This window comes from Camelus dromedarius, chromosome 25, assembly GCF_036321535.1.
Source record: "Camelus dromedarius isolate mCamDro1 chromosome 25, mCamDro1.pat, whole genome shotgun sequence".
NCBI classification, from domain to species: domain Eukaryota; kingdom Metazoa; phylum Chordata; class Mammalia; order Artiodactyla; family Camelidae; genus Camelus; species Camelus dromedarius.
In genome coordinates, this window is record NC_087460.1 from 5,187,153 (window position 1) to 5,214,399 (window position 27,247).

The following is a 27,247-nucleotide window of genomic DNA, read 5'->3' on the forward strand; positions in this document are numbered from 1 at the left end:
TGGCCAGCGGCCCCATCAATCCTCGCCTGGCTGTGCTGACGTCATCCTGCAGCAGCGGGGATGGGGTGGGAATGAGAGAGGGAGAGAGGACGCCGGGCTCCCGGGCGAAGGAGAAGAAGCCACTGCAAGGCCCCCACCTCGGCCACCCAGGCTGGGGTCTGCCCGGGTCTGCTCTATGGACTAGCGTGGGCGGCAGACTCCTTGCGGTCTCCGCCCTGCGCCCGCGCTCTCCCCTCCCCTCCGCGGAGCGCCCCTGCATCACCCCCCCAAGGTGGACGAAGCCGGCTCGAGGCTCCCGGGGGAGAGCGATCGGGCCCTGCCCCGCCCCGCCGGACCATGACCCGCCTGCTGTTGCCCCTCTTGCTGGCTTTCCTGCTCCCCTCGAGCTCCTGTAACAAAGGTGAGTGAGGTGGGGGTTGGGGGCGCTGAAAGCAAGGTATCTGGCAGGGTGATGTGGGGGTCAGGGTGGGCAGGAGCCGCTGAGGCTCTCTGGCACATGACAGGTGGTTTTTCAGACCATCAGCCTTCCCATCGTTTTCTCAGACCTGCCGCCTTCTCTTCTCCCTCGCATCCCCTTTGCCACATCCTCCTCTCCGGTCCATCTCTACCCATGTGCTTCTCTTGCTCCGGTTTGGTCCCCAATCTCATCCTGGGGTCTCTCTCCCCTCCTCCTCCAATTTCTCCCTGCTGGAGATACCTCAGGTGTCAGAGGGACTTGCCTCTGAGGGGCGAGACGCATCTCTGGGGGGCTCTCCGTTTTCACTGGGCCATGCCGGCCCTGAGGGTGTGTGGCAGAGCCATCTGGTCCATCTCCGTCCCATCCTGGGGAGAAACTGTTCCCTGCAGCTCAGCAATTCGGAGCACGTATGTTTTGGCGTGTTCCTCTGCATCTCTACCCTGATGCCTGCACGCAGCTGGGCTGTGGGTTACCAGAGCTGCCCTCTCTGGCAGACAGCGGATAAATTCAACTGGGTGAGGCCATCAGTAGGACCCAGAGCAGGGCGGGGAAGAGTGCTCAGATAGGTGGAGAGGGGCAGCAGAGGGCAGAAATGGGTGTGTGGAGGTGCTAAATGAGGGGTGAGAGGAAAGGCAAGAAGGAGAAGGGAGTTGAGGTGTGGGAGGGGGTAAGAGGGGATGGATGCAGATCAAGGTGGAGGCAAAAAAGGAGAGGGGAATGAAGGGGAAATCAGGAAGAACAGGTAGGGAGGGGAAGTCCAAGGAGCCCACGAGTGAGTGAAAGGAGATGGACACTAGGGAAGAGTTGGTGGCCGAGAGGAGGGGGGCAGGGAGACAGGGAGGGGGCAGGGTGGGGGGTGAGCTGTGCACAGCCCCCCATCCTCTCTGACCTCAGCCACTCTCAGCCTTCCTGTGCTGCCTTCTGAGCACCATCTTGTGGCTCTCTCCTTTGCCACTAGAGAAGGGAGTTACGGGGGTCCTCAGCAAGGAAGGGGCAGGCATTCAGGTACCAGAAGGCTTTTGGAGGGGTAGTTGGAAGAAAGACTGGAAACCAGGGTTTCTTGCTCATCATGACGTCTGAGGGTTAGTTCCTTTGGGTGACTCAGTTTCCCTCTGATGGTATGTCTTCCTCCACCCATGTCTCCCTAATGGGCCGTCATGAATGTACTTTGGGAACTTGGGGGTTGGCCTGATTTGATGGAGCAGGCAGAGGAGGTTGGGGCTGGGATGATGTAGAGGAGGTTGGGGCTGGGATGATGTAGAAGGGGCGGGAGGCCTCTGCACCTTCCCTGTAGCCCCTCATCAAGCTAGTGAGAGATTGGTCCTCGGGAGGAGACATGATTGAGTTGAGTCTGGTAGGAGACGAGAGATCCGGAGGCTGAGTCCCACATCTCTCCTGGATTGGCGGGTGGCTGAAGGGAAGAGGGGAGGCAAGAATGAGGACTCAGCCATCAGTCTGTATAAAAAGTGGGGTTCAGGGAGCATGAGGTTCGATGGCCCTGTGGGGGACATAGAAACGTGCTGGTTACAAGTGTGTTCCCTTGGGTGTGAGGGTGAGAAGCAGGGAGGGGATCTGTCATGTTTCTAGGCCAGTTCGATAATCCCTGAGGATGTCAGCTGTGCTGGGTCCAGTCATTTGGCGTTGATTCCTCTGTTCCAGCCCTGCCCATCTCTGTCCCCCTCCCTCTGTCCTATATATTTCCCTGTCTCTCTTTTCTCTTCTTCTCTCTACTCCGGGAGAATGGCCTTAGGATGGGGCTTGGCTGGGAGAGGACAGGATCAGGACTGAAGTGAGGTGGTGATGGTGGAGAGGATGAACACTCAGGAGAGTCTAAAGAAACTTCTAGGCTTCTTCTTTTCCTAATCTCAACTCCGCCCTTTATCTGTCCTTTCCTTTTCCCAGGGCTTTCTGGTGGCCCACCACTGCTCCTTAAATGCCCAGTGTCCACTTGAAGTCCCTAAAGAAAAGTCTCTTCTGATCATATTTCCCAGGGGAGATGGCAGTCTCCCTCCACCCACCCCCAGGGCAGGCTGTTGCCATGGAAACTCTATCCTGCCCTAGGAGAAGGCTGTGACCTCCCACAGACCTTCTGACTCCTTTCAGAGCTGATTTCTTGTCCTCAGCCCATCCTCCTGCAGATGCTTCTGCAGGGGATGGGAAGGGTGGTGACACTGGAGTGTGGTTGTCTGGGTCTACAAGGGTTGTGTGGCGGTGGAGGGCCAGCTCACAGGTGCTCCCTCTTCTCCCTGGGGGGTCAGCCAACAAGCACAAGCCATGGATCGAGGCAGAATACCAGGGCATCGTCATGGAGAACGACAACACGGTCCTGCTGAACCCACCCCTCTTTGCCTTGGACAAGGATGCCCCACTGCGCTATGCAGGTAACTGGGGTGGGGGCAGGGCAAGGCGGGTGGGATGGAGAGAAGTGGGTTGGGGGCCGGGGCAAGCGAGGAGAGGGGAGGTCCTGGGAAGGAGAGCCATGAGGACGTGGGGAGGAGGCTTTGGGAAAGTGGAAGAAGTGGGCTCCGTGAGGGAATGGGCAACGGTGAAGAATGGTAGTTAAGGAAAGGGAGCCAGAGAGAAGGATGTGGGCAGGCAGGGGTTAACGCATCAAAATTTTGCCAGATCTCAGACCTGGTGGCTCTGAGAGGTGGCACCTCAGGGAGACTGGGGTCTGAGCTGTATGTTTGAAAATGAATGCTTTCCGTGTGTGAGAGAAGGGCCAGGGGTTTGGGAGGAGAGGTGAAGTGGGAGTCCCAGACGGTCCGGTGGTGGTGGTGGTCGGGGGCAGGGGTCGAGGCTGGGAAGGAGATTCTGGAGGTGATGCAGGGACCTCAGCCTTCCCTCCCGCCCGGCCAGGTGAGATCTGTGGCTTCCGGCTCCATGGGTCGGGGGTGCCCTTTGAGGCCGTGATCCTGGACAAGGCGACAGGAGAAGGGCTGATCCGGGCCAAGGAGCCAGTGGACTGCGAGGCCCAGAAGGAGCACACGTTCACCATCCAGGCCTACGACTGTGGCGAGGGTCCCGATGGGGCCAACACCAAGAAGTCCCACAAGTGAGGAAGCCATGGTCCCCGCCCTCCACTGCAGGCCTGCTCTCGCGCAGGCCCTCCCCATCCTCTGTGCGCAGTCATTGACTGTCTGCCCCGCCCCCCTCTGCCCATGGGGTTTGGAGACACAGCCTTGTCCCCCAGGAGCCTTCAGCCAGAGTGACAGAAGCATATGGTAGAACTCAGTTGGATCTAACGTTGGCTTTGCTGCCTATGACTTTGGGCTACTTCTCAGCCTTTCTGGGTCTGCTTTTCCTTGTCTGTAAAATGGGGATAATAAAGAATTCTGTAGGTTGCTGTGAAGATGAAAGGAGACAGTTTATGTAAAAAGCAGGCACTGCAGTGCCTGCCTCACGGGAAGGGGCTCTATACCCGGGGGTTAGGATGCTGAGGAGAATGAGGGAGAGGCTGAGCTCATCAGTACACACCCACATTCCTTTCAACTGCCCGGTCATCTGCTGGCACTGTGCACCTCACTCACACACAGCACACACACATGCACACGCACTGCTCTAGGGGAGGGTGGGCTGGGCCTGGGACCCCTACATCTGTTCCCAGCTAGCTTGTCATTTCAGAATGGGGGAAAGATCTGCGGTCAGGATCCCTGGCCACTAGAGGTGCTAGAGATAAATTGCTCCTTGTGACTCAGTTTCCCATTGGGAGCTAGGACCCTTCCCTCTGGGCCCTGGGCACCCGGATCTGGGCTGGGGACGGGGCTCAGCACGAAGGGCTTAGCTCCAGCTCTGCTCCCCCTGTGGGGCCCTGAGCGAGGAGGGGCCACAGCTGTCTTGTTCATCGCACACGTCAGACGATTTGTGTCTTATACAAATGCTTCTTCCCTTAATGTAGTTGGTTTTAATTTGGCTTTTACTCTGCACTTCCTTGATTATCCCATTGGATCTGATCATTGTGAAGGAACAACCTGCTGGACACACACTCCACTGTCTTGCCCCTGTCTTGCCATCCCAACCTACAGCATTCTGTACAGAATTCATCCAGATCAGTGTCCCCTGGGGTCGTTCCTTACCTCTCCCTGGTGGTGCCTGGTGCCCTGGGGTGCAGGGGGCGGTTAGATGAGTGTTCTCACGGCCCCAGGCTCAGGACCCACTGGCTCCCGCCTTCTCTGTCTCCCTGTCTGGATTCCTACTTGTCGCTGACCCTCCCTTGTCCTACTTCTGCTCTGGTGCCTGCAGGGCCACTGTGCATGTGCGGGTCAACGATGTGAACGAGTTTGCCCCAGTGTTTGTGGAGCGACTGTACCGCGCGGCCGTGACCGAGGGGAAACTCTACGACCGCATCCTACGGGTGGAGGCCATCGACGGCGACTGCTCCCCTCAGTACAGCCAGATTTGCTACTATGAAATCCTCACGCCCAACACCCCTTTCCTCATCGACAACGACGGTGAGCCCACCCCAGCTGCTCAGCCCCATGCACCACCATCCCTCAGGACACCTCAGGTCTGCGCTCTCCACTTCTCCTGCCCTCACATCCCGCTTCCACTCCCTCCTTCTCCCTCCTTCCCAGATACGGAGCCTATCCCCCAGTTTCCTTCTTTCTAGCTTCTCACTGCCTAATTCACCTGCTGCCCAGCTAGCTCACGAGTCCTTCCCTGGCCTCCCTGAACTGCCTCTAGCACTCCTGGCCTTCTCTGTCCCCCACCCCAGGGAACATTGAGAACACGGAGAAGCTGCAGTACAGCGGCGAGAGGCTCTACAAGTTCACGGTGACGGCTTATGACTGTGGGAAGAAGCGGGCAGCAGATGATGCCGAGGTGGAGATCCAGGTGAAGCCCACCTGTAAACCCAGCTGGCAAGGTGAGCAGCTCGGCTCTGGGACCCGTCTCATGACCCACCATTCACCCTGGTCTCCCTTTTCGTCCCTTCTGACAATCACGGGGGCCAGGCTAGGAGTCGAGGGAGGGATATTTGGGCAGGCCACAAGCTGTCCACCGTGGCTGGCCATTTTCGGAGGAGCCAGAGACTGTCAGTGGGCGTGGCCAGAGCAGAAGGGATAGGAGGGGCTGCCTCACCCATCTGCTTCTCCACCACCCTCTTCCTCACACCCCTGCAGGCTGGAACAAAAGGATTGAATATGCACCAGGCGCCGGAAGCTTGGCTTTGTTCCCTGGAATCCGTCTGGAGACCTGTGATGAACCTCTCTGGAACATTCAGGCCGCCATAGAGCTGCAGACCAGCCATGTGGCCAAGGGCTGTGACCGTGACAACTACTCAGAGCGGGCACTGCGGAAACTCTGCGGTGGGTGTGCCTCCCGGGCTGTCCCTTCCCATTCAGCCTCTGCCTGACCCTCCTCTGCCTCTTTCTTGAGGATCTGTCTTACGTCTTCCTTTGCCCGTCTGTAGATGCGTGTACACACCCACAGGGGCGTGGCGCGTGGTTATGTCTTGCGGTCCAAAGAGCATGTAAATGTGTGGCTGGCAGAGATGTAAGATGGTGGCACAGGAAGGTCGCCAGATACATTGTGGAGCAGTGGCAGGAGAGATGAGGAGCTGGAGGAGGTGAGGTTAAAAGGGAGCTACTCCTAGAGGAGAGGCTCACTCCTTTGCTGTCGCTGAAAGGCCAGAAGAGGTGGTGAAACGAGCTGGGGGAAATCTTTCCCCATCAGTCACCCTTTCCCTGCCTGCATCCTGTTCTCCGTCGTCTGTGTCTCGGCTCTGACCCCTGTGCCTCCTGGGGCTCCTGCAGGTGCTGCCCCTGGGGAGGTGGATCTGCTGCCCATGCCCGGCCCCAATGCCAACTGGACGGCGGGGCTGTCAGTGCACTACAGCCAGGACAGCAGCCTCATCTACTGGTTCAACGGCACCCAGGCTGTGCAGGTGCCACTGGGTGGCACAGCTGGGCTGGGCTCTGGGCCCCAGGACAGCCTCAGTGACCATTTTACCCTGTCCTTCTGGATGAAGCATGGCGTAACTCCCAACAAGGGCAAGAAGGAAGAGGAAACCATCATGTGTAACACCGTCCAGAATGGTGAGCCTTCCTCAGGGCACCGGTCTGAGAGTGGGGAGACCGGCTTCTCGTCCTGCCTCGGTCCCTGTCTGGTCTGTGACCGAGGATGGGCCACCTCCTCTCTGTTCATCTGTAAGGTAGCGGTGCCAGGTTTCAGATTCCCGCGATTTACTCCAATACAGCAAGTTGCATTCCCAGTGCTCTCAGAGGGCCCTGGGACTGCTCACTCCTGTCCTTCTTTGCAGCTGCCCGATTGCCCTGCATCCCACCATGTAGTAAGGCTGCCCCCCAAATCTGGTCCCATCATGACCCTCCCATCGCAGTGGAAGAGCCTGAGTAACAGTGTGCCCCCTCCTTACTCTTCCACCCCCCCCCGTAAGGCCCCTCCTCCCTCTACTGCAGTGGCGCGTCCCTGTCGGGCGGGCTCAGCCCTGACCTGCTCTTTCGTTTCTGTCACCTCTCGGGGCCCATTTCCCTTGACCTGAAAAGGATTGTTAGCCAAGTTTGTATTGTTTGTATTAAGCAAAGGACCAGTGAAGATCCGGGTGGCAGCAGGCTGGCCAGTGTCCCCCCTCAGCCAATTAGAGTGGCCGAGAAGCCCTAGACTGGACTGTGTGTGTGTGTGAGAGGTGGGGGGCACTGGGAGGGAGCGAGAGTGATGCTAGAGAACGAGGGAGAGGTAGCACCTGAGAGGATATGAGAAGCCAGCATCCCCTCCCTCATGGTGCTTTGAACCTGCTCTTGCCTCAGGCCCTGTGTTTGACCCCCATCCCCACCCTCTTCCCTCAGAGGACGGCTTCTCTCACTACTCACTGACTGTCCACGGCTGCAGAATTGCCTTCCTCTACTGGCCCCTGCTCGAGAGCGCCCGCCCGGTCAAGTTTCTCTGGAAGCTGGAACAGGTGAGGTGGGGCCAGGCTCCTGGGAAGCGGGGCGGATGGATGTAACTTACCTTCGGGGGAGTAGGTCCTAGGGCCAAGGTGGGCATTTTCTGGGTTGCCCTGTGTCCCCTCTTTCAATCTCTGCTTTCAGTTCCTGGCCATTCTACTGCCTGGTCCTCTTGTTCTGTTTTTCTCCAAGGCTTGTCTCCTACAGAAAGCGCTCCTGGATTAAAAGGAAGTAGGGAACAAATTACTACTAACACCAAACCCAACCAACCATCTCCCTGCCCTTTGTTTTATTTCATCTCTTTCTTATCTAGAAACTTAACAGTGCATATCCCTCACTCTCAAGAAGTCAGCACGTTGAAATCGAGGAAATAAGTAGTCTGAGGTTCATAGATCGGGTTTGAGTCCTGCCAGGGGAACTTACTAGCAGGGAAATCTCAGTTAATGTGGTGTTTTTTTTTCTAACCTGTGAAATGTGGATAATAAGAATTCTATGTCCCAGGGTGGTTGTAGGATTAAATGATGTAATAGACCTTTATAGACTGAAAAGCAGTCTATGTATGTGAGTTCTTACTAGTAGCCATGATTATGAGGGCTAAATAAAAACAGGCAAGAAAGAAAGAGAGAGAAAAAAGAAAAATCTCTTGAGCCAACAGCTGCAGCCTCTTCTTTATTCATTCTCCAAGCTGACCACAAGGACCTTGGGGACTAGTTTGAGTTTCCATCTCCTTCTGTTTTGCTTGCACCCCCCGCCCCCGCCCCCAGCCCCGGTGGAGTGGCTGAGTAAGCCGATGGTTGACAAGGGGCAGGAAGTGGAAGAGAGAGAAATGAAAATCCGCAAACTGGATAACTGAGGGCTGTCTGCAGAAGCTTCTGCTTTCTGTGGCCCTCTGATTTTTAATTTAATTTTTTTGATTGAAGTGTAGTTGATGTGCAATGTTAGTTTCAGGTGTACAGCAAAGCAATTCAGTTATAGATATATACATATATACATACACATGTATCTTCAGGTTCTTTTCCATTATAGCTTGTTACAAGAAATTGAATATAGTTCCCTGTGCTCTACAGTGGTTCCTTGTTGTTGATCTACTGTATGTACGGTAGTGTGTATTTGTTAACCTCAAACACCTAATTTGTCCCCCTCCCTGACCTTGTGGTCCTCTTTTAAAGAGATATTCTGCCATCTGCTTCTTCTTGATCTTTCCCCCACGTTGCTAACATTGGTGACATTACTATTTTGATTTTTCTTTCATTTACCCTTACTTATTCAACCAATATTTGTTCAGTACCAATGCCCTGCTATTCTGCTAGGTTCTGGGGATACAGTGGTGTCTGAGATGGAACAAAATCTCTACCTCCATTGAGCTTACATTATAGTTGGGGAGATAGATTTTTAAAAAGTAAGTAGACATATAAAAATGGTAAATTGGGGGAGGGTATAGCTCAGCAGTAGAGCGCGTGCTTAGCAGGCACGAGGTCCTGCCTTCAGTCTGCGGTACCTCCATTAAAAAATGATAAATTGTGATAAATTCTTTGAAAGAACAAGTAAAAGACTAAGGGGAAGACTAGAGGAGGCAGGGAGAGGGGAACTCGCCTTAGACTGGATGTTTGGGGAGGGCGTGATGGCTGTAAAACATGAGCTTATCCTAAAGGATGAGAAACAGCCGTGAGGAGAGAGAGTTCCAGGCAGAGGGAAGAGCAGGTGCAGAGGCCCTGAGGCAGGAAAGGGCTTAGCATGTTCCAGGCCTGGAAAGAGGGCCAGGGAGTTCGGGCACAGTGAACAAGGGTGAAGACCGGATTTGAGGTCGGAGAGATGGGCAGTGATCAGGTGTACGATGGACTTTGTCAGCCGGGGATTGTTTGAATTTTGTACTCTGAGAGATGGGAAGCCCTTTGAAGTGCTTTCAGAAGGGACGTGACCTGATCAGATTTACATTTTAAGAAGATCCCTTTGGCAAACATGGGAGGAGGCGAGACCTCAGAGTGGAAGTGCTCGGACCAGACTGTTGCAACATGTACATGCAGGAAAGATGGAGGACTTGAATGATGCATGGCAACGGAGATGGAGAGAACCTCGCAGAAACCCACAGCTCTTAGTTCTGTTTGCACCCAGGCTGGATAGCACCTGTTGATGGACAGTGTGACACTCTCCTTAGGGATGTTTATAATTTTAAAGACTTACCTGAAGATGGACGCACGAGGGACTCCCAGCCTCCCAGGAAGTGCGGTAGAGCCTTGGGTTAGTTCCTTGGGGATGGAGTGACTGAGGGGTTCCTGCCCTTCCCCACCCCCAGGTCTGTGATGATGAATGGCACCACTACGCCTTGAACCTCGAGTTCCCCACGGTCACACTCTATGCTGATGGCATCTCCTTTGACCCTGCCCTCATCCACGACAATGGTCTTATCCACCCGCCCCGAAGGGAGCCCGCGCTCATGATTGGGGCCTGCTGGACTGGTAAGTGCCCTCCAGCTTCTCCGTGGGGACACTGATGGTTGGCACCTCCAGTGGTTGGTGGAGGAGCAAGGGCAGCTCGACCTCCTGTGTGCAGCTCCCTGCAGCTGGGCAGGGAGACCCCAGCCCCTTGTGTCTCCCACCTATTGGACTGCTCATCGCCTCTGACGTGGAGGAATTTCCTGCTCAACCATCACCAGAATCTCTCTTTCTGTAACTTCGGCCACTTCCCTCTTTGTTGCTTCTCAGTGGTGACTTCCACAGCCCATTCCCCTACCGGAGGACAACAACCCTATGAGAGTCCTCATTCTTCACTTTTAAGCAATTTTTTTCATTTTTTTCCCCTCTGGGAACTTGCGTGTATGTATATGTAGTGTGTGTGTGTAGGGGGGTGTGTATGTATGTGGTGTATGTGTGTATGTGATGTGTATGTGTATGTAGTGTGTGTATGTATATGGTGTGTGTGTGGGGTGCGGTGTGTATGTTTGTGGTGTATGTGTACATGTAGTGTGTCTGGTGTGTGTGTGTGTGGGGGGGGGTCTTACCAGAGCCCTTGTATTTTGTCAGAAACCTATCCAGGGTTTGCCTGTAACAGAGGCCAGAGAGGCTGAGACCTGACAACTCAGCGAAGAGATCCAAGTCCTACGTGGGCAGGGGCAGGGGCATGGCGGGGGAGACCTCCCCTTCCTCTCTGTCCGTCTGTCCCCACATGCCTGAGCTCACTGGCACTTTTTCCCCCCCAGAGGAGAAGAACAAAGAGAAGGAAAAGGGAGGAGACAACAGTACGGACGCCACACCAGGTACCCGAGTGTCAGACGTGGAGGCGGGAGAGGTCACGTCTCAGCCTTCTGCTCCTCGCTCCCGCTCCCGGGCCGCGCCGTCGGGTCGGGCCTGGCTGTTAGCGCCTGGCCCGCCCACCAGGGGGCAGAGCCTCCCAGAAGCACCGCCAGGCAGGCTCTCCCCGGGAAACGCGCGGCCGGATGGAGCTGGCGGGGCGCCCGGGGTCCTTTCCCGCCTAAGAGTGAAGTAAAGGGGCTGTCGGGCCGGCTTTCCGGGTAGCAGAGCGCAGGAGGCGGGCGGCAGGCCCGCGGCAGGGAGATCTGGGCATCCGTGAAGCTCACACGCATTCTTCCCAGGGCTCCCTGCATGCACCGTGTAGACCCCTCCCCGGTCTCCTCCTTTCCCACCTTGGGTCACCTCTACCTCCTTTGGTCCTGCTGTCCTTCTTCCCTTTTCCCTCTGCCGAAGCCTTATCGTTCCGTTGTTTCTGTTTTTCACCTCCCCTCCCCTCGGCCGGTTTTATTCTGCCTTCTGTTCTCTCGCTCTGCTTGCTCCCTCTCCCCTTCGCTTCGCTTCCCTCTCCATCTTTCCTTCTTTGCATTTCCACCTTTCCGCTCCCTTACTCAGGCCTTCAGCTCTCTCCTTCTCTCTCTCTCAGCCCCCTTTCCTTGTGCCGTCTCTCCTCCCCTCTCGCCTCCTCTCACCACCCGTCCGCCCCTGTGTTCCTGCCCTAGGAGACCCCTTGCCGATCCACCACTACTTCCACGGCTACCTGGCTGGTTTCAGCGTGCGCTCAGGCCGCCTGGAGAGCCGTGAGGTCATCGAGTGCCTCTATGCATGTCGGGAGGGGCTGGACTATAGGGATTTCGAGAGCCTGGGCAAAGGCATGAAGGTATTGCCCCTTCCTCTAGCCCCCTCCCTCCGGGCATGCCCCCAGCCCCAGCCCTTCCCCCCCTCCCCCCCAGCCCCACCTCTGCCCCCTTCCCCTCCGCCTCCCGGTCTTGCCTCCCGGTCCAGCTCTCAGCCTTGTCTGTGTCTGGGGCCCAGGTCCACGTGAACCCCTCGCAGTCCCTGCTCACCCTGGAGGGGGATGATGTGGAGACCTTCAACCATGCCCTGCAGCATGTGGCTTACATGAACACTCTGCGCTTTGCCACGCCGGGCGTCAGGCCCCTGCGCCTCACCACTGCTGTCAAGTGAGTGTCGGGTGGGCGGGCGAATCACAGAACAGAGCCAGACAGTGTCAGAACGCCTTGGCCTTGGGTACCACCTACGGCTGGGCACGCCTCCCCCATTTTAAGGGTGGAAAACTGACCTGCCCAGCTGACACAGCCTTACTGATGGAAGAGCCTGGACTACACCCTGATTTTCCCACAACCAACTCATTGCTCTTTCCGCTAAAGCACGCTTCCAATATTTGGGAGTTTTAATCTCCCAGCCTCTATGCTGACATGTAAAGTGGGACCGAAGAGGGGACTGGACTGGGAGCCAGGAGACCTGACACTAATTCTGACTCAGTACTAATTGCCTGGATGACCTTGGGCAAAGAGCTGTAGTTGCTTGAGTCGTCAAGCTCTTGCAAGGTCCGACAGGGTGACCTGAGTCTGTGGGTTGGCAGCCTGAGGCCCTCTGCGTCAAATCTGGCCTGCTGCCTGTTTTTGTAAGTAAAGTTTTATTAGGACACAGCCTGCCTGCTCATTTGCATGTTGTTTATGGAAATGAGCTGCTTTCGCCCAATGATGGCAGGGCTGAGTAGCTGGGACAGACGCTGTATGGCCCCCCAAATCAAAAAATATTTACTGTCTGGCTGTTCATTGAAAACATATGCTAACTTTGAATTCTAAGCGAACAATTTTGAATTCTTTAAAAGAAAAATCGTATATTACTTCAAGGTTTAAGTATATTAGGTGTTTAAAAATACAAATTGATTGAGAGGTAATGAAAGCATCATAGTTACTAGCTTTTTAGCGCTGAGAAAATGCTGTAAAGCAGGGATAACAATAGAATCTAACTCATGGAATTGTTGTGAGAATAAATGATGTCATCCAGATCAAATGCCCAGTGGAGTGTCCCTTCTGCAAACTTCGGCTCCTATTATGTGAAGGCGTTTTTGACCTCTTATCATGTTTATGGGGCAGTTTTTAGGAGACGCTGCCATCTAGTAGGTGGATGACACAGTGTAGAGGTCAGGTTTCCTGAGTCCAGGTTCCCTTCTCCCCTCGCCTGCCTCAGTTTCTCCAAAAGCTGTCTGAGGAGAGGCTCTCCGACTTTCCCCTGTCCTGGCAGGGGTGGGTTTGGAGCGTAGAGGGCTCTGAGCCCTGGGCAGTGACTGGGCTGGATCATCAGGCCTGGCGATTGGAGCTGAGGAGGGCAGGGGCAGGGCCTTTGGGAACTGGGCTGCTGGTCCGTGGCGTGGGCACAGTGTGAAGCTGAAGGCCACGGGCAAATGAGGTCATGGGGGTGCAGATCAGCGCTGAGGATGTGCCCCACCATGTTCTAGTCAGAACTCTGGCTATTTTGGGTGGGGGGAGGGTGTAGCACATGCTTAGCATGCACAAGGTCCTGGGTTCAATCCCCAGTACCTCCATTAAAAAAAAAAAAACGAATAAACCTAATTACTTCCCCCCAAAAAAGAATTAAAAAAAAAGAACTCTAGCTTTTAAAGGGCTTTCATCTGGCTCAGGGACCAAGGAATTGCCTCAGCCTTCAGGAGCCATCTCAGAAGCAGGGCTCTGCCTTCTGGCTTAGACTGGGGCGCTGCAGGCGGCACCCCACAATGGGGGAGGTGACACCCTCTTTGTTGCCTGGCTCATCTGAAGTCCTCCTACCTCTTTCCTGCCCAGGGAGGAGGCTTATCCAAGGGCTAGCAGCCTGATGCGGGTCCTTCAGCAGAGGGAAGGGGCCATTTTCTTTTATGAGATTAAGAGAGAGAGAGAGGTCTCCTTCCTGCATTTCAGGGCTGCCATGTGGTTCGTGTTACGCTAACACTTCTTTGAGGTCACTAACACTTCTTTGAGGTCGCAGGAGAACATATAGCAGGATACGTGTGTGTGTGTGTGTGTGTGTGTGTGTGTGTGTGTGTGTGTGTGTGTGAGAGAGAGAGAGAGAGAGAGAGAGAGAGAGAAACAGGGAGAGACAGATACCAGCAGCACCTCCCTTCCTCTGACGGATTTCCATTTTGTTTTTGTTTTGGTGGGGGAGGGGTAAGGTAGCTAGGCTTATTTACTTCTTATTATTTTTCTGACGGAGGTGCTGGGGATCGAACCCAGGACCTCATGCAGGCTAAGCAGGCGCTCTACCGCTGAGCTAGACCCTCCTGCCTCTGATGCGTTTCCTCGCCCTGGTCCGTGTGGCTTCCCCCAGCTTCCACTGTTCTTCCAGCATTCAGTGTTCCAATGTTCAGTTTTTGGACTTCTGTCCATTTAAAGCCAGATTTACACAATTATTCTGTCAATGCAGGTTTTCCCTAAGTGTTGTTTTGTTTTTTAAACCTCTTTTTTGAACTCTTGGGTTCTTAGAAAGCCCACGTACTCATGCCATCGGCCCCTGGACAGGTGGCTGCCGCGTCTTTTTCTCTAGCTTTGTTCTCCTTCCCCAGCTCTACCTGCTGAATTTCTACCTGCCTGCTATAACCTCTGTCTAGGAGTTCTGCCAGCACCTCAAATAAACAAGCTAAAGCTGAAATAATGAGCGCTGATGCCCAAACTTGCCCTCTCCCTGAGTTCTCTGCTTCTGTAATGGTGACTTTGTCCTTGCAATCACCCAGACTTACAGCCTCTGAGTCATCTTTGATTCCGCCCTGTCTTTTTTTTTTTTAATATTAAAAAAATTTTTTAAATGGAGGTACTGGGGATTGAACCCAGGACCTCGTGCATGCTAAGCTCATGCTCTACTGCTGGGCTATACCCTCCCCCTGGATTCCTCCCTGTCTTCACCCTCCACGCCCCATCACTGGCCAGGTCACCTAGATCCCGCTCTGTGCCCGTGTCTGGAATCTGTCTCCTCTTATGCTATTTCTGCTGTTATGACTCCAGCAGGCCCTTACTGCCTGTCCCCTGGCCTGGTGCTAGTAGCCTTCTAACTAGCCCACCATCTCTAGTATTTTAACTTCAGCTTGGCCTCCACCCTGAGGCTAGGTTAGTGATCCTAAACCAGAATTTTCATCCTCACACTTCCTGCTGAAAAAGACATCAGCGGTTCCTTCTTGCCCACCGCACAGCAGTTGCAATCAAAGCCCTCCATCCTCTGGCCCGGCCTTTCCTCCTCTCGCCTTAGCAGACTCCTCACCCTCCACTTTAGGCTCAGCCTTCTACCCTCCTTCAATCACCAGCTCACTTGCTACTTTTCTTGATCGATCCTAACCTCCCTTGCCAAAAGCCCCACTCCCATCCTGGCCGGAAATAACCTCTCCTTCTCTGGACTCTCATGGGTTTGTTTGTTCCACTCCTGTGATGCTGACCATATTGGCCCTTGTTTTAACGTTTGTGTTCCAGCTCTGGTCTCTCGACCAGGTCATTAGTGCCCGCCACAGGGGGAAGGTCTGTTGGAGCCTGTGCTGGGGTTGCATCCCGAGAGGCTTTGATCTGGGCTTTTCTGAACGACCGTGGGTGTGGTACCCTCAGGGGCTCTGAGCTCATGGTACCTGCTGAGTTTACTCCTTCGCCTTTCGGATCTGGGCCTTCTTGATAAGGTGGGTAAGAGTACTTTCAGCACAGTCATTTCGGTTAACACAGACGTGTGGACCACAGGCCCCGCTCCCGGATCACCGCCTCCCCTGTGAGGACTGCTTGTTCGAGGCGGCACTTCTTCATAAACAGATTTGACTCGTGCAAACCCAGGCCCCACGTGGTGGCTGTGCTTTAGTGGGAAAATCGTGGGTTGGAATGGGAAGAATGGGTTTCAACCCAGACCAGGACGCACATTTCTCGTGTGACCAAGATGCTTGACCCAAGAGCTTTGGTTTCTCATCCGTATCCCAACAGCAGTGAAAGAAAGTTCAATAAAATAATATGGGCAAAATGCTGCATGAACCAGCACGGGCTGTGAGAATGTTCGGCTGGAGGTGACCCCGGGAGCGTGTTCCTGAGCGGCTGTGCTGATGGTCACGCTGGGCTGGCTGCGTTCTCTGGGGAGGGTGTGTCTGACACCAAGGTCAGTGAGGCTTCATGGGACAGTGGATGTAGGTCCAAGGGGGTCAGATCAGGTCACCTACCGAAGTGCATTTCCCTGATATTGAAGGGAGCGAGTGGAAGACACATCAAGGAAGAGGACACCCTTTGATAAGCTCCCCCTGAGCCCCACTCTGGTTGAATACTTTTTTGGCGTGTATCTACCAGATGCTGTACTGAACATGCTTTTTTTTTTTTAAACCTCTTGTGTGAAGAACTGTGTATGTCTCTACATTTCTGTAAGTTCAGTTTGTAAAATAACAGTTTGATGGACATTCCGTAAGCTTAGGGTGGGGCATTGGTGATGTCATCACCCCTGTGGGTCAGGGCTGCCTGACCTTCTGTCCCCGAGTCCTCCCTGCAGCAGCATCCTCCCGGGAAAGGGTGTCTCCCCCTCCAGCTTTGCTCTGGGGGGGGGTGTGGTCTTGCAGAGACACTATCCCCCTTTCCTCCCTTCTCTCGCTGATGTGGGGTGCTCTCTGTAGAGGTGGAAGTCCAGAGTGATGGACAGAATCTAGGTTAAGGGCAAGGTGGTGGAGTCACAGGCTGCCTCTCTCCTCGCTTCTCCTAGGTGCTTCAGTGAAGAATCCTGTGTCTCCATCCCCGAAGTGGAGGGCTACGTGGTGGTGCTTCAGCCCGACGCCCCCCAGATCCTGCTGAGTGGCACTGCTCATTTTGCCCGCCCAGCGGTGGACTTTGAGGGACCTGAAGGCGTCCCTTTGTTCCCTGATCTTCAAATCACTTGCTCCATCTCTCACCAGGTGGAGGCCAAAAAGGATGAGAGTTGGCAGGGCACAGGTAAGGATGACCCCAGGGAGTGATGTCACTCAGAGGAGAGGTCCACGTCTGGAATCAGAATGGAGAAAATCTGAGACTGGCCGTCATCCTGCATTCACTTGACTAGAACCACTGAGCCCTAGGAAGGAGAGCTAGTGGGAGGCCGTGGGTGGAAGGAAGGGGTTGGCTCATGATGTTCTTAGAAATGATGCTGACAGCTCTCAGGGGATGACCCTGGAAGGGGAGAGAGTGGCCCTTGAGCTCTGACCTAGATCCCAACTCCCTCCCACCCAGTGACGGACACACGCATGTCGGATGAGATCGTGCACAACCTGGATGGCTGTGAGATTTCTCTGGTGGGTGATGACCTGGACCCCGAGCGGGAGAGCCTGCTCTTGGACACGGCGTCCTTGCAGCAGCGAGGCCTGGAGCTCACCAACACGTCCGCCTACCTCACCATTGCCGGTCAGTGGGCCCCCAGAGCCTGTCCTCTTTCCTTGTCTGAGCCCCTCCCTGTGGTCAAGTACCTGGGAAGCCCGAAGGGATGCGTGCAAGCGCCACCTTGCACCCTCCAGCCTGGAAGAGCCTCTGGCTTCCAGATCGCCCTTAGAGGCGGTGGCTAGGGTTTAGGTTCCCAGTGGTTCTTTCCCCAGCTTCTCTCTCCAGACTGGCTCACCTCCCCTCCAGGCTCCACTCTTGCTTTGCTCAGTCTCTGACTAGCTTTCCAGTCCTCTAGCCATTTGGGACTCATCACCTTCTCTGTCTTCCATCTCGCTCATCTCATGGACACAGCCTAGCTTTAAGTCAAGTGCTCATCTCTTAGTGAATGGTTGTAATGACCTGGTAGCTTCTCAAGGAAGCCTGCTCTTCTCCGAAGGACCCTCCACTGGGGAGAATAAGAGAAGGTGGAATGACCAGTGCCCTCCTGTTTCCATTTCCTTCCAGACAGACCCTCATCGAGGACTTCTGTGTTTTCCCCTCTCTGTTTCTGCCCTGCTGTCCCCACCTCTGTCCTGCAGGTTGTCCCTGTCTCCTCTCCATCCCTCCCAAGAAGGCAGAGCTCTGAGGTGGGGTGGGGGCAGAGCTGGAATCAGAGCCTGGGTTGCTTTATCTCAGTCAGGCAGAGCTGTGGGGTTGTGGGGGGAACGATAGAGGGAAGCACCTCTCCTTCTGAGAACTCAGGTCACACCCCTGTTGTGTGGTGTCAGCTGGTGGGAGACTGGGAGACAGGGTCCTGCCCTGGGCCCCTTTGCTGGCTTCTACTCTGAGCTGCCTCCTGGTCCCTAGGGGTGGAGAGCATCACTGTGTATGAAGAGATCCTAAGGCAGGCTCATTATCGGCTGCGACACGGAGCTGCCCTCTATGCCAGGAAATTCCGGCTCTCCTGCTCAGAAATGAATGGGCGTTACTCCAGCAATGAATTCATCGTGGAGGTACCCAGAGGGTCTCCTTCCTCCCAGAGCTACCCCTGTGGCGAGGAGCAGGGCTAAGTGGACTGAACCCTCTGTGGGTGGGGATGGAAGTCATAGTGCCTAGGTGGAGGGGGGAGGTGGGGGGGAGGGGGCTCCTGGCCCAGCCGGTGGGTGGAGAAGGAGGGGAGGCTGTGGGGCAGGGGTGAAGAGATGGGCCCTGGAAGGGTGGAGTAGGACTGGGGAGAGGCGCCCACTGAGCCTGCCCTCTCCCCAGGTCAGCGTCCTGCACAGCATGAACCGGGTCGCCCACCCCAGCCACATGCTCAGCTCCCAGCAGTTCCTGCACCGTGGTCACCAGCCCCCGCCTGAGATGGCCGGACATAGCCTGGCCAGCTCCCACCGAAACTCCAGTACGTAAGGCTGCGAGGGGCCAGCAGGGCGGGCAGGTGGAAGAAGTGGGCTGGCATCCTCCCCACCACCTCTGGGAGGGAGGAGGGGGTGGAGCGGTGGGTTCTGTTCTTTGTGGAACCTGACTCCGTTGAGGGCTGTGATCCAATCCCTGTATCCCCTGAATCATTGACTTTTCCTGATGGAGAATGTGAGCCTTGTGTGATCACAGGGGCATTCATGCCGTGGACCATAGTCAGTGTGGGTTTAGCCACCCTCCCCCAACAATATCAAGTTAGCCCAGGACCTAGGATCCTCGATGGTAAAGCTATCAAGTATGTATTAAGCACCTACTGTGTGCTAGCACTGTCCTAAAGTACTATTAGGAATACAAAAGAATTGCAGGATAGAGACACTGCCTGTCCTCAAGGAGGAAGTTGTTATTATATATGTAATTATGTGCTATCTATAAACTCATAAGACTTTCTTTTTTTAAATTTTTTTTTGGGGGAGTAATTAGGTTATTTATTTACTAAGGGAGGTTCTGGGGACTGAACCCAGGACCTCATGTGTGCTAAGCATGTGCTCTACCACTGAGCTATACCCTCCCCCCATAAGACTATTTCTAAAACAAAAGATGCAAAGATGCAAAGTGCTACATCCAGATGGAGTGCTGCCCTTCAAAGCAGTCTCGTTCCCTGGCCATGGTGGTTTACTGGTGATACAATTTTTAATTCACAATTTCAGAGCTGCTTAATTATAGAAAGACTAGAAGCCATCAGTATAAGGAAGAACAGTCAGCCATAATTCCACCACGACTGGCCCCCATTCATATGATATGTTTATTATGTGCTGGGTTTGGTCTATGCCTGTCTTTTTTTTTTTTTTTTTTTTTTCTTTTAACAAAGTTGGGATCAAACTGTTTTGTCACCTGGTATTTACACCAAATATCATGAAATGAGTCTTCTCTCACATTGTTAACACCGGTGAAATGATTCTGAGGTTGCTGAAAAGGATTTTTGGAATCTCTTTTTGGAATTGCTTTCGAAGTCAATTTATGAGATGTATTTATTTTTGTGACCTTCGAGACACACCTTGCTTTGGGCCCAGTTCGGGATTACCCAGCTTCAGCAGCCAGTTTTGTCAGAGTTGGCTCTTGACAGCATTTTGTTTTTAAACATAAAACCCAATGTCAAAGGGCACAGATTTGTCGCAAAAAAAAGGTCTAAAGGTGTACTGTGGGCTCTGAAGGCAATTCCCTAAGGAGTTCTAAAAGTGTTTTCTTGGAAGTTCATAGTCACTGAACTCTGCCCTGAAACGACAGCACTCACATCAACCACGTGACAATAAGAATAGTGATTACATCGGTGTGCCAGGAGCCATGTGCGTGGGCCTCACGCCAGCTCACCAGTGACTCATTACAGACAACAAATGAAATAGATACTAGAATTACCCCCTCTAAAGGCAAGGTCATGAAGGCCCAGAGAGGTTAAGGACCTTATCCAAGATCACACAGCTAGAAAGTGGTGGAGCCAGGATTCAGATCCGGGCACAGGCTTCCAGAGCCCGCGCGCTGACCCGCACTCTCCGTGCCCTCTCTGTTTGTGTTTGATGCTTAAAAAGAAAAAGCTCATTATTTTACAGTTGCACCTAATTTGGGGGAGCTCCTGAGGGCTCCCCAGGACATCTTTGACTGAGGCTAGCTCCCTGGTGCCCCCAGGATTCAGTTTGGGTTCCTCTCCAAGGGCTGCGGCCAGCACTGCCCTGTCTTTTGTATTTCCTTTTCTCTGGGACTGGCTCCCCTCTCCCTTGCTCTCTCTGAAAACAACTGCAGAGGCCTTTCTAAGTGTTTTCCTGTGATTCCTGCAGCAAAGCAGGTGGCAGCAGGGGTGAAGAGGGAGCCTAAGGCATTAACCAAGTTGCAAAGGTTCACGGAAGCTTCACACCATCTTTAGAGATGTGTGAGCAAACGGAACCCGTTTTTGTTAAATAGCCCAGCTTTTCTCCCCCCGTCGTGGTTCCCTCGCTCCTTCTCCAGTTCCTTCCTTGGGAGTCACCCTACTCAGCCTTGTCTGGGTTGGATGTTGGGTCCTGCCACTCAGTAGGGTCAAGGTGGGTCCAGGTTGGCCTTGCCGCTGGGCCTGAGGGAACTCTCAGTCCTTATTTTCTCTGGTGTGAGGGCCCAGAGGAGGGAGTCCACATTCTAACTGCCCCAGAGCTTCCTCTCCTGAGCTCCCAGCTGCCCTGCGCTGGCTGGCCTGGCCGGCCGAGGGTCTCACCCTCATTTCCTGGAGCTGCCTTGGATGCTCCGGGTTTGTAAGCCCTGCCCTAGGCTTCACCGCTCTCCTGGCCTCTCCATCCACTGTTCTGAGCTGCCATCCAGGCCAACTCAGCTTGCTCTGAGATTCCCATGGAGAGCTGCTGCCTGCTTTTGCTTTTCCCCTGATTTTGGCCCAAGTAAAGGAGAGTTCATAGTTCCCCCTGAGGGCCCTGGTGATTGACATCTCCTGAGCTTACCAGGAGATCACCGCATAAAACCCCTTCCACCTGCCTTTTCAGAGTCTTCAAGTCGCTCCCTCCATTACCCCTCCCAACACCCAAGAGTGGAGTCACAGGGCTATGGCTTTGCAGTTTCAAATCACTCTGCCCATGCAGAAGAGTAAGCAGATGGAAGCCCCTCTGATGAGAAGGGGTTTGTTTCTCCGAAGCCCCTAAGTGCACCAGATAAAGGAGATCAGTGTGAGCTGGGACAGCCAGCCAGGGCTTGACAGTCTCGCAGTGCATTCAGAGTGAAGCTTGGACCTTGAGGGGTCGAAGGGAGTTTGGATGGACTTGCGAGACAATGACAGTTTGAGAGTTGGAGGTGGCTGGTTGGCGGGGTCGGGGGCTGCGGTTTCTGTTTAGGGAGAATGAGGCTGTCTGAGAAGGGTGAGATGATGCAGACAATATTTGTCCAGTCATCCCAAACTCGGATGCACATCCGAATTGCCTGGGGAGAAGTAAAAACGCTTGGTGCCTAGGCTACACCGTACACCAGTTAAATCAGAACGTCTCGGGGTAGGGAGCCAGGCATCAGTGGTTTTTAAAAGTCCTCCGGTGATGTCAATGTGTAACAAAGTTTGAAATCATTTCCCTACTTTGTCACCTACAAGCATCTGAGAGTTTGTGGTAAGACCTACAGTGCAATAAGGTAAAAACAGAAAGTGAATTAGGAAGCAGGGAGGAAAGGATGATGATGTAAGAGGAAGACAAAGCGTGGCAACAAGTCAGTTGATAACATAGGTGCTGAGATACTGTGTGTTGTTAGAGTGGCCAGAATTTGGTCTCTGAGCTTCCTTGTAGCTGAAGCAGAAGGAAACCTGAGACGTTAGGAAGGTCGTATGATGGGACCAACCACTGCTTCAAGGGAAGCCCTGGGACCCAGAGCAGAAAGAGGCTTCTCCCGAGGCTCTTCAGAAAGGGGACACCACGTGGGGTTGTGGACAAGGCTTCAGCAGTGTTGCACAACCACACGAAAGCAGGAGTTTCACACCTGCCATTGGCTAAAATGAAAACACCCCTTCGTGTTGGCCTTGGAGGTCATTCAAAGCTGGTATCAACTGCTTGGATCTAATGCAGTAAGAAGGGTTGATTGTACTTCCTAAACTCTTTTTTATTTAAAAAATTTTTTATTGATTAATTGATTGATTGAAGTACAGTCAATTACATTGTGTCAATTTCTGGTGCACTAAACTCTTGATTTTTGTCTGTAGCTAATTAAGTCCTTCCATTTCCCTGATCTCCTGCTCATTTTAAATTGATGAGCCATATTTGGTTTGCCTGCAGATAGAGGGTCTGCATTTTGTCTTTCTTGTGGTCACTTCTTATTCCTGGCCATCAACTTGTCATTTGCTTCACCAGGCCAGGGGCTCAGAGGGACAAAGGCATCTGATTAAGGCACAAAGCAGAAGTTCTGGCTTGTTGTCATGGTGCCCCTAGAACAAGGTCACCTGCTGCGGCCTCCACTGGGGGTGCGGGCCTCTACTTTTCCTAGAGCCTGGGCTTGGCTTCGGGGGCATTCTGCTGGTGGGGTCACGCCCCAGGATCTCACCCACTGACTTGGAGCCCCGGGAGGGGCTACTTCCTACAGATGAGCAGAAAGGGCAGCTCTGCCTCCCTCTTTCCTTGTCCCCTGTCCCCAGGGAACTGAGAAGTGCTGATCCAGTCAGGCCCATTTCTCTCCTTAGTGGGGGCTCACGGAGCCCACCTGCCCTGCTCAGCAGAGTCAGCTCTCGTTGGCCCGTGGCCCCAAGTAGGCTATGGGTCAGGTCAGGATAGGGACCGACTTGGCAGGCAGCCGTCAGGGTGGCCTCAGGGAGGTGTGAGGCTAGCGTGCCTGCTCAGCAGGGCCTTCTTCCACACCTGGTTGGCCCTGGAGCGAGAGGCAGTGGGGCGTGTGCTGGCTGTGGGGGAGGAGGGTATGGGGACCTTCTGTGCTGTGTGCTTCTCTGTGCTCTGCTCTCTCTTGACATGTGAGTCTTAGAGGTTGTGGGTAACTTTGTGTGTGTGTGTGTGTGTGTGTGTGCTCTCGCGTGTGACGCATACACTCATTGTCCCTCAGCTGGGGTCTAGGCTGGGGTCTAGGCCTCACGGAGCCTCTGTGGTCAGGTGAGCTGCTGTGCCCACACGGCGGGCCTGGGTGTGCACCCATGTGGGGTGCAGTGACCCAGTTGCCTGGGAGGGCCCTGGGCCTGGGGGCGCGGGTGTGGGGTTTTTACCTCCACCTGCTCTCCCTGGGGCTCCGGGCTCTCCTGCTCTGCCTCCTCCTGCTTCTTCGAGTGCTGTACGTGTGTGTGCAAGAGGCAGGCAAGGCCATGTTCACAGCTGTTGGCTCTGTGGCCCTTGCGGCCCGTGTCTGTGGCATTCATGTCCTCCTGCAAGGGGTGGCCTGGACTGCCCAGCTGGCGGGGAGCTGGGTGGCGCTGCATGTGTGGCTCTGCTGTGCCTTGCTAGAGACCCTCAGGCGCATCCTTTTGGTCCTGCCATGTGAGCAGGCTTCCAGGTGGCTGGTGCGGGCAGGTGTGCGGGCAGGTGTGTGGGCTGGCCGAGGCCTGGCGCGGGTGTGGGGCATGGCGACCTTGGTCCAGCTGTGTGCCCACACGCTCTTCCTGGGGGTGCACCTGTGCATGCACGTCTGCTTTGCCGCCATCAGCTCAAAGGTCCGAGTGAGGGTGCATGCGCCCTTCAGTATCTCACTGCCCTTCAGAGTCCACACCCCCCTGAGCCTAGGCTTCAGAGTGGGGTTGCAGGCTCCGAGGCATGACAGGGCCGAGGGGGAGCAGGGTACACCCCAGGTGGAGCAGAGGCCCCAGATGTCCAGGAGGCTCGAGCCCACAAGGAGAAGGGAGGTGTCACTGACAAGGAGTGAGCTCCGTCCAGGTGGGTAAGGAAGGGGGCTGCTCTCTGCCCCTTGGACCTGTCTCCAGCCTTGGGTGCCAGCACCTCCTCCTGGCCACCAGGCCACGCTTAGAGCCCGCTTCTCCTCTGGTGTTGCGGGAGAACATTCTCTCCTCCGGCACCGTCAAGCCTGTGTAGCTGCCTCTCTCATTCCCCACCGGGCTCTGGGCATCTCCTTCCTCGGCTGAGTGGTCACTGGGAAAGTCACAGACAGGACCCCGGCAGCGTCCAGTCTTTGCCCTCTGTCCACCGAGGACAGGGCTGCACATGGCTGGGAGCTCTTCTCCTCCGCCGGCCCCTGCCTCCTTGCAAACCTCCCTTCCTCGGTCTCTCTGTCCCTTCCACCCTAACAGCAGCTGCCCTGCCACGGGGTTCCCTCCCTGTCTCTGCCCTTCCCCGGGTGGGGCTCTGCTTTCCCTCCAGCTTCTACAGGGCGGCCGCCCTTATGAGCCATCCTGGATCCTTCTTCTTCCTGGGGTCCCTCTGCCCAGGCCCTCCCAGTCCTCCCCAGCCAGTCCCCTCAGGCACCCCCGGCTCTCCCCGCAGTGGTCCCGAGCGCCGCAACTCTCATCATCGTGGTGTGCGTGGGCTTCCTGGTGCTCATGGTCATCCTGGGCCTCGTGCGCATCCATTCCCTGCACCGCCGCGTCTCAGGGGCCGGTGGGACCCCAGGGGCCTCCAGTGACCCCAAGGAACCTGACCTCTTCTGGGATGACTCAGCTCTCACCATTATTGTCAACCCCATGGAGGTGAGTTTGAGGGGCAGGGGCGGCCGTCAGGGCTCAGCTGGAGCGTGCCCCCAGCAGCGAGGACTCCCGCTGAGCCCCCTCCTCTCCCCGCCTGCCTCCCCAGTCCTACCAGAACCGGCAGGCCTGTGTGGCGGGTGCTGCGGGTGGCCAGCAGGAGGACGAGGACAGCAGCGACTCGGAGGCGGCCGACTCGCCCAGCAGCGACGAGAGACGCATCATCGAGACGCCCCCTCACCGCTACTAAGGCCTCCGTGTACCCCCAGCCAGGGAGAGGTCTGCCCTGTTGAGACAGACACCCCCAGGAGACAGAAGGCCCTTCTGAGACGAGAGAGACCCAGAGGGAGAGAGCTCATCCCTTAAGCTTGGAACCTGCGGGGACCCCAGTGCGTCCATCCCCGCCCCCGCCCGCAGCCCACCCCGTGCCTCTGGGCTCTCACTCCCCTGGTGTGGGACACTTTGGCTGCCTTTTCTGTTCCCAGGCAGCCACCCCCTTCGTTTACCCATGTCTGTCTCTCCCCCCACTGGCCTTGTAATTGGGGTGGGGGGGTGTCAGTAGCAGAGGGAGGGGCCGGGGCCGGGCTGAGGGAAACCCTGTATCTGCACCCCCATCTCTGTCCATGGGGCCCTCTCCCCACCCAGCTGGGCCTTCCCTGTTTCCCTTACGACCCCCACTCCTAACCTTTTGATTTCACTCTGGGGATCCCTCCTTCTTCTGGCCCACCTTCCCTCCTCTCTTGTCCCCTTCCCCCTCTTCTCCTGGCCTGAGCTCCCACAGCCCTGGCCTCCCTACAGGACCTGCCTGTGGCTAGGTTGTGGGGATGGGAGTTGGGGGGAGGCCCCGGGTGTATTATATATAATGTATATTTTTTCATGTCGTCGTGAGCGCAGCCCCTGTGTTCTGTGTGCAGCTCACAGCCTCGTGTGTGCGTGTGGCATCATCCCATCCTGGGGTGGGGGTAGGGGGTTGGGTGTGGTGAGGGAGGGGACACACCCTAGGGTTTTCAAATAAAACAACCAGAAAAAGGCTCAGTGAGCTGCCTCCTGCCTGCCTGATGCTGTGTGCGGGGCGGCTCTGGGATCTCGGGCCCCCTGGTCTCTGAGCTGACATGAGGGGCTGGGCTGGGTGTCACCGGGGGGCAGTCAGCTCCCACTGCCTTCTTTCCTTAGCACCTGCTGGGAAAGTACAGAGAATCTGGGGAGTGCTGCCCATGCCGGTGCTTCTTGGAAGAGGGGGTACATGGTCAGCCTCTCCCCATGTCTTGGAACATTTTGCCCACAGCACTTGGGCGGCCAGCCCTGGGGTCCAGGGGGAGACGGCAGGCAACCATGCTCTTTGTAATAAGAGAGAAGGAGCTTTGAGATGTGTCCCCCAGGGTGTCGGGGTAGTGACCACACAGGGTTGTTTCAGAAGAGCGAGGTGTGGAGAGCATCTTTCCTGGGTGGTTCTGGCCCCAGGAAAGACCAGGGCTCTAGGTCTTAACTCCTTTCTGTGGGACAGAGGGGTCTGAGTTTCAGTAATGTGGTTCCCAGGGACACAGCCGGGTTGGGGGTGGAGGTCCCTGGCCCACCGCCGGCGCCGCCCCGTGTCTGCCCTTTCTTCTGCCGGCGCTGTCCTCACCCTTGGCTTCAGCTACCCGTGGTGTGTTGACGTCCGTACTTCTGTCTCCCACCTAGACCTCTTTCCTGTCCTGTGCTTAGGATCGCTGTCAGTAGCTTGCCTTGGGCATCCCATGCCTCAGATGCAACCTTTGCCCGAATTCTGCTCCACTTTCTCACCTGTCCCTTTCACCTTTCTCCCAGTTACCTAAGTCAGAAACCCGGCAGTCTGGATTTCTCCCTCTCCCTTAACCTCGTGTCCAAACGGTGACCAAATCCTCTCATTTTTACACCTTAAAATCTCTCACGTGTCATTTTCTTTCTCTCCCTGCTATTACTGCCGCTGCCTTGATTCGTACCCTCCTCGGTTATACGCCTGGTCTGTTGCAGGAGCCTCCTACCTGCCGGCCACCTGCCTGCCACCTGTTCTCCTTGCCTCCGGTGTTTCGCTCTACTCCCCCCAACTCTGGGTCTCAATGACTTTTCTGAAGTGCATTTCTCGTTATGCCACTCTCTTAGAACCTTCCCCACTTCCACATCACTGCCAGGATCAAGTCTCCGTGCCTCAAGAGGCCGCTTAACCCACTGCCCTGGCCCCCTGGCCCCTCTCTGCCACCACCTCTGCAGTCCTGAGCTCTGGCCATACAAACCACCAATGCTTCTCCAAACTCGCCCTGCTCCTTCTGGCCTTTGTGTCTTTGCACGTATGGTTCCCTGCCTGGCATGTCCTTTCCACTCTGTGTGCCTCAAAGTCTTCTATGTATCACTGAAAACCCAGTTTCAGTGTTGCCTCTTCCAGGAAGACTTCTGTGCTCTGGTGCCTCTCGTTCATGCCTCCATCCCTACGCGGCGCTTCCTACTACGCGGTGGTTCACGTCTGTGTCACCGCCAGATCCAGATTCACTGTACCCTCAGCAACTCACCTAGGGCCTGGCATACGCATGGTAAGGGCTCCATAAACGATGAATGAGGTGATGTGTGGCTCTCTGACCTATTATAAAAGAAAAGACTTACCGGTAGGAGGGGAGAGGGGAACTGCTCTGCTGGCCCTCTGGCCCGAGAGGTCAGAGCACAGAGGACAAAGGTGGCCCAGCTGATGCCCGCAGCAGCCTCTCCTATAGGCGGCCCTC

The 27,247-nt window shown here is 55.2% G+C and overlaps 2 protein-coding genes across 2 annotated transcripts; both read left to right on the top strand.

Moving 5' to 3' along the window:
- Window positions 1–25,554, top strand: CLSTN3 (calsyntenin 3). Its single transcript, XM_010990817.3, has 18 exons — window positions 1–400; window positions 2,716–2,838; window positions 3,317–3,512; window positions 4,700–4,908; window positions 5,172–5,321; window positions 5,578–5,763; window positions 6,211–6,492; window positions 7,261–7,373; window positions 9,653–9,815; window positions 10,556–10,612; window positions 11,327–11,484; window positions 11,640–11,788; window positions 16,332–16,558; window positions 16,832–17,002; window positions 17,825–17,970; window positions 18,224–18,359; window positions 24,319–24,521; window positions 24,625–25,554. Exons 1-18 carry the CDS (start codon window positions 337–339, stop codon window positions 24,763–24,765), a joined length of 2,874 nt encoding a protein of 957 aa, XP_010989119.3. The 5' UTR covers window positions 1–336; the 3' UTR covers window positions 24,766–25,554.
- On the top strand, window positions 18,460–24,308 carry LOC135319301 (uncharacterized). The gene has a single exon (XM_064479006.1). It carries the CDS (start codon window positions 23,025–23,027, stop codon window positions 23,760–23,762), a length of 738 nt encoding a protein of 245 aa, XP_064335076.1. The 5' UTR covers window positions 18,460–23,024; the 3' UTR covers window positions 23,763–24,308.
- Window positions 25,555–27,247: the final 1,693 nt, after the last annotated feature.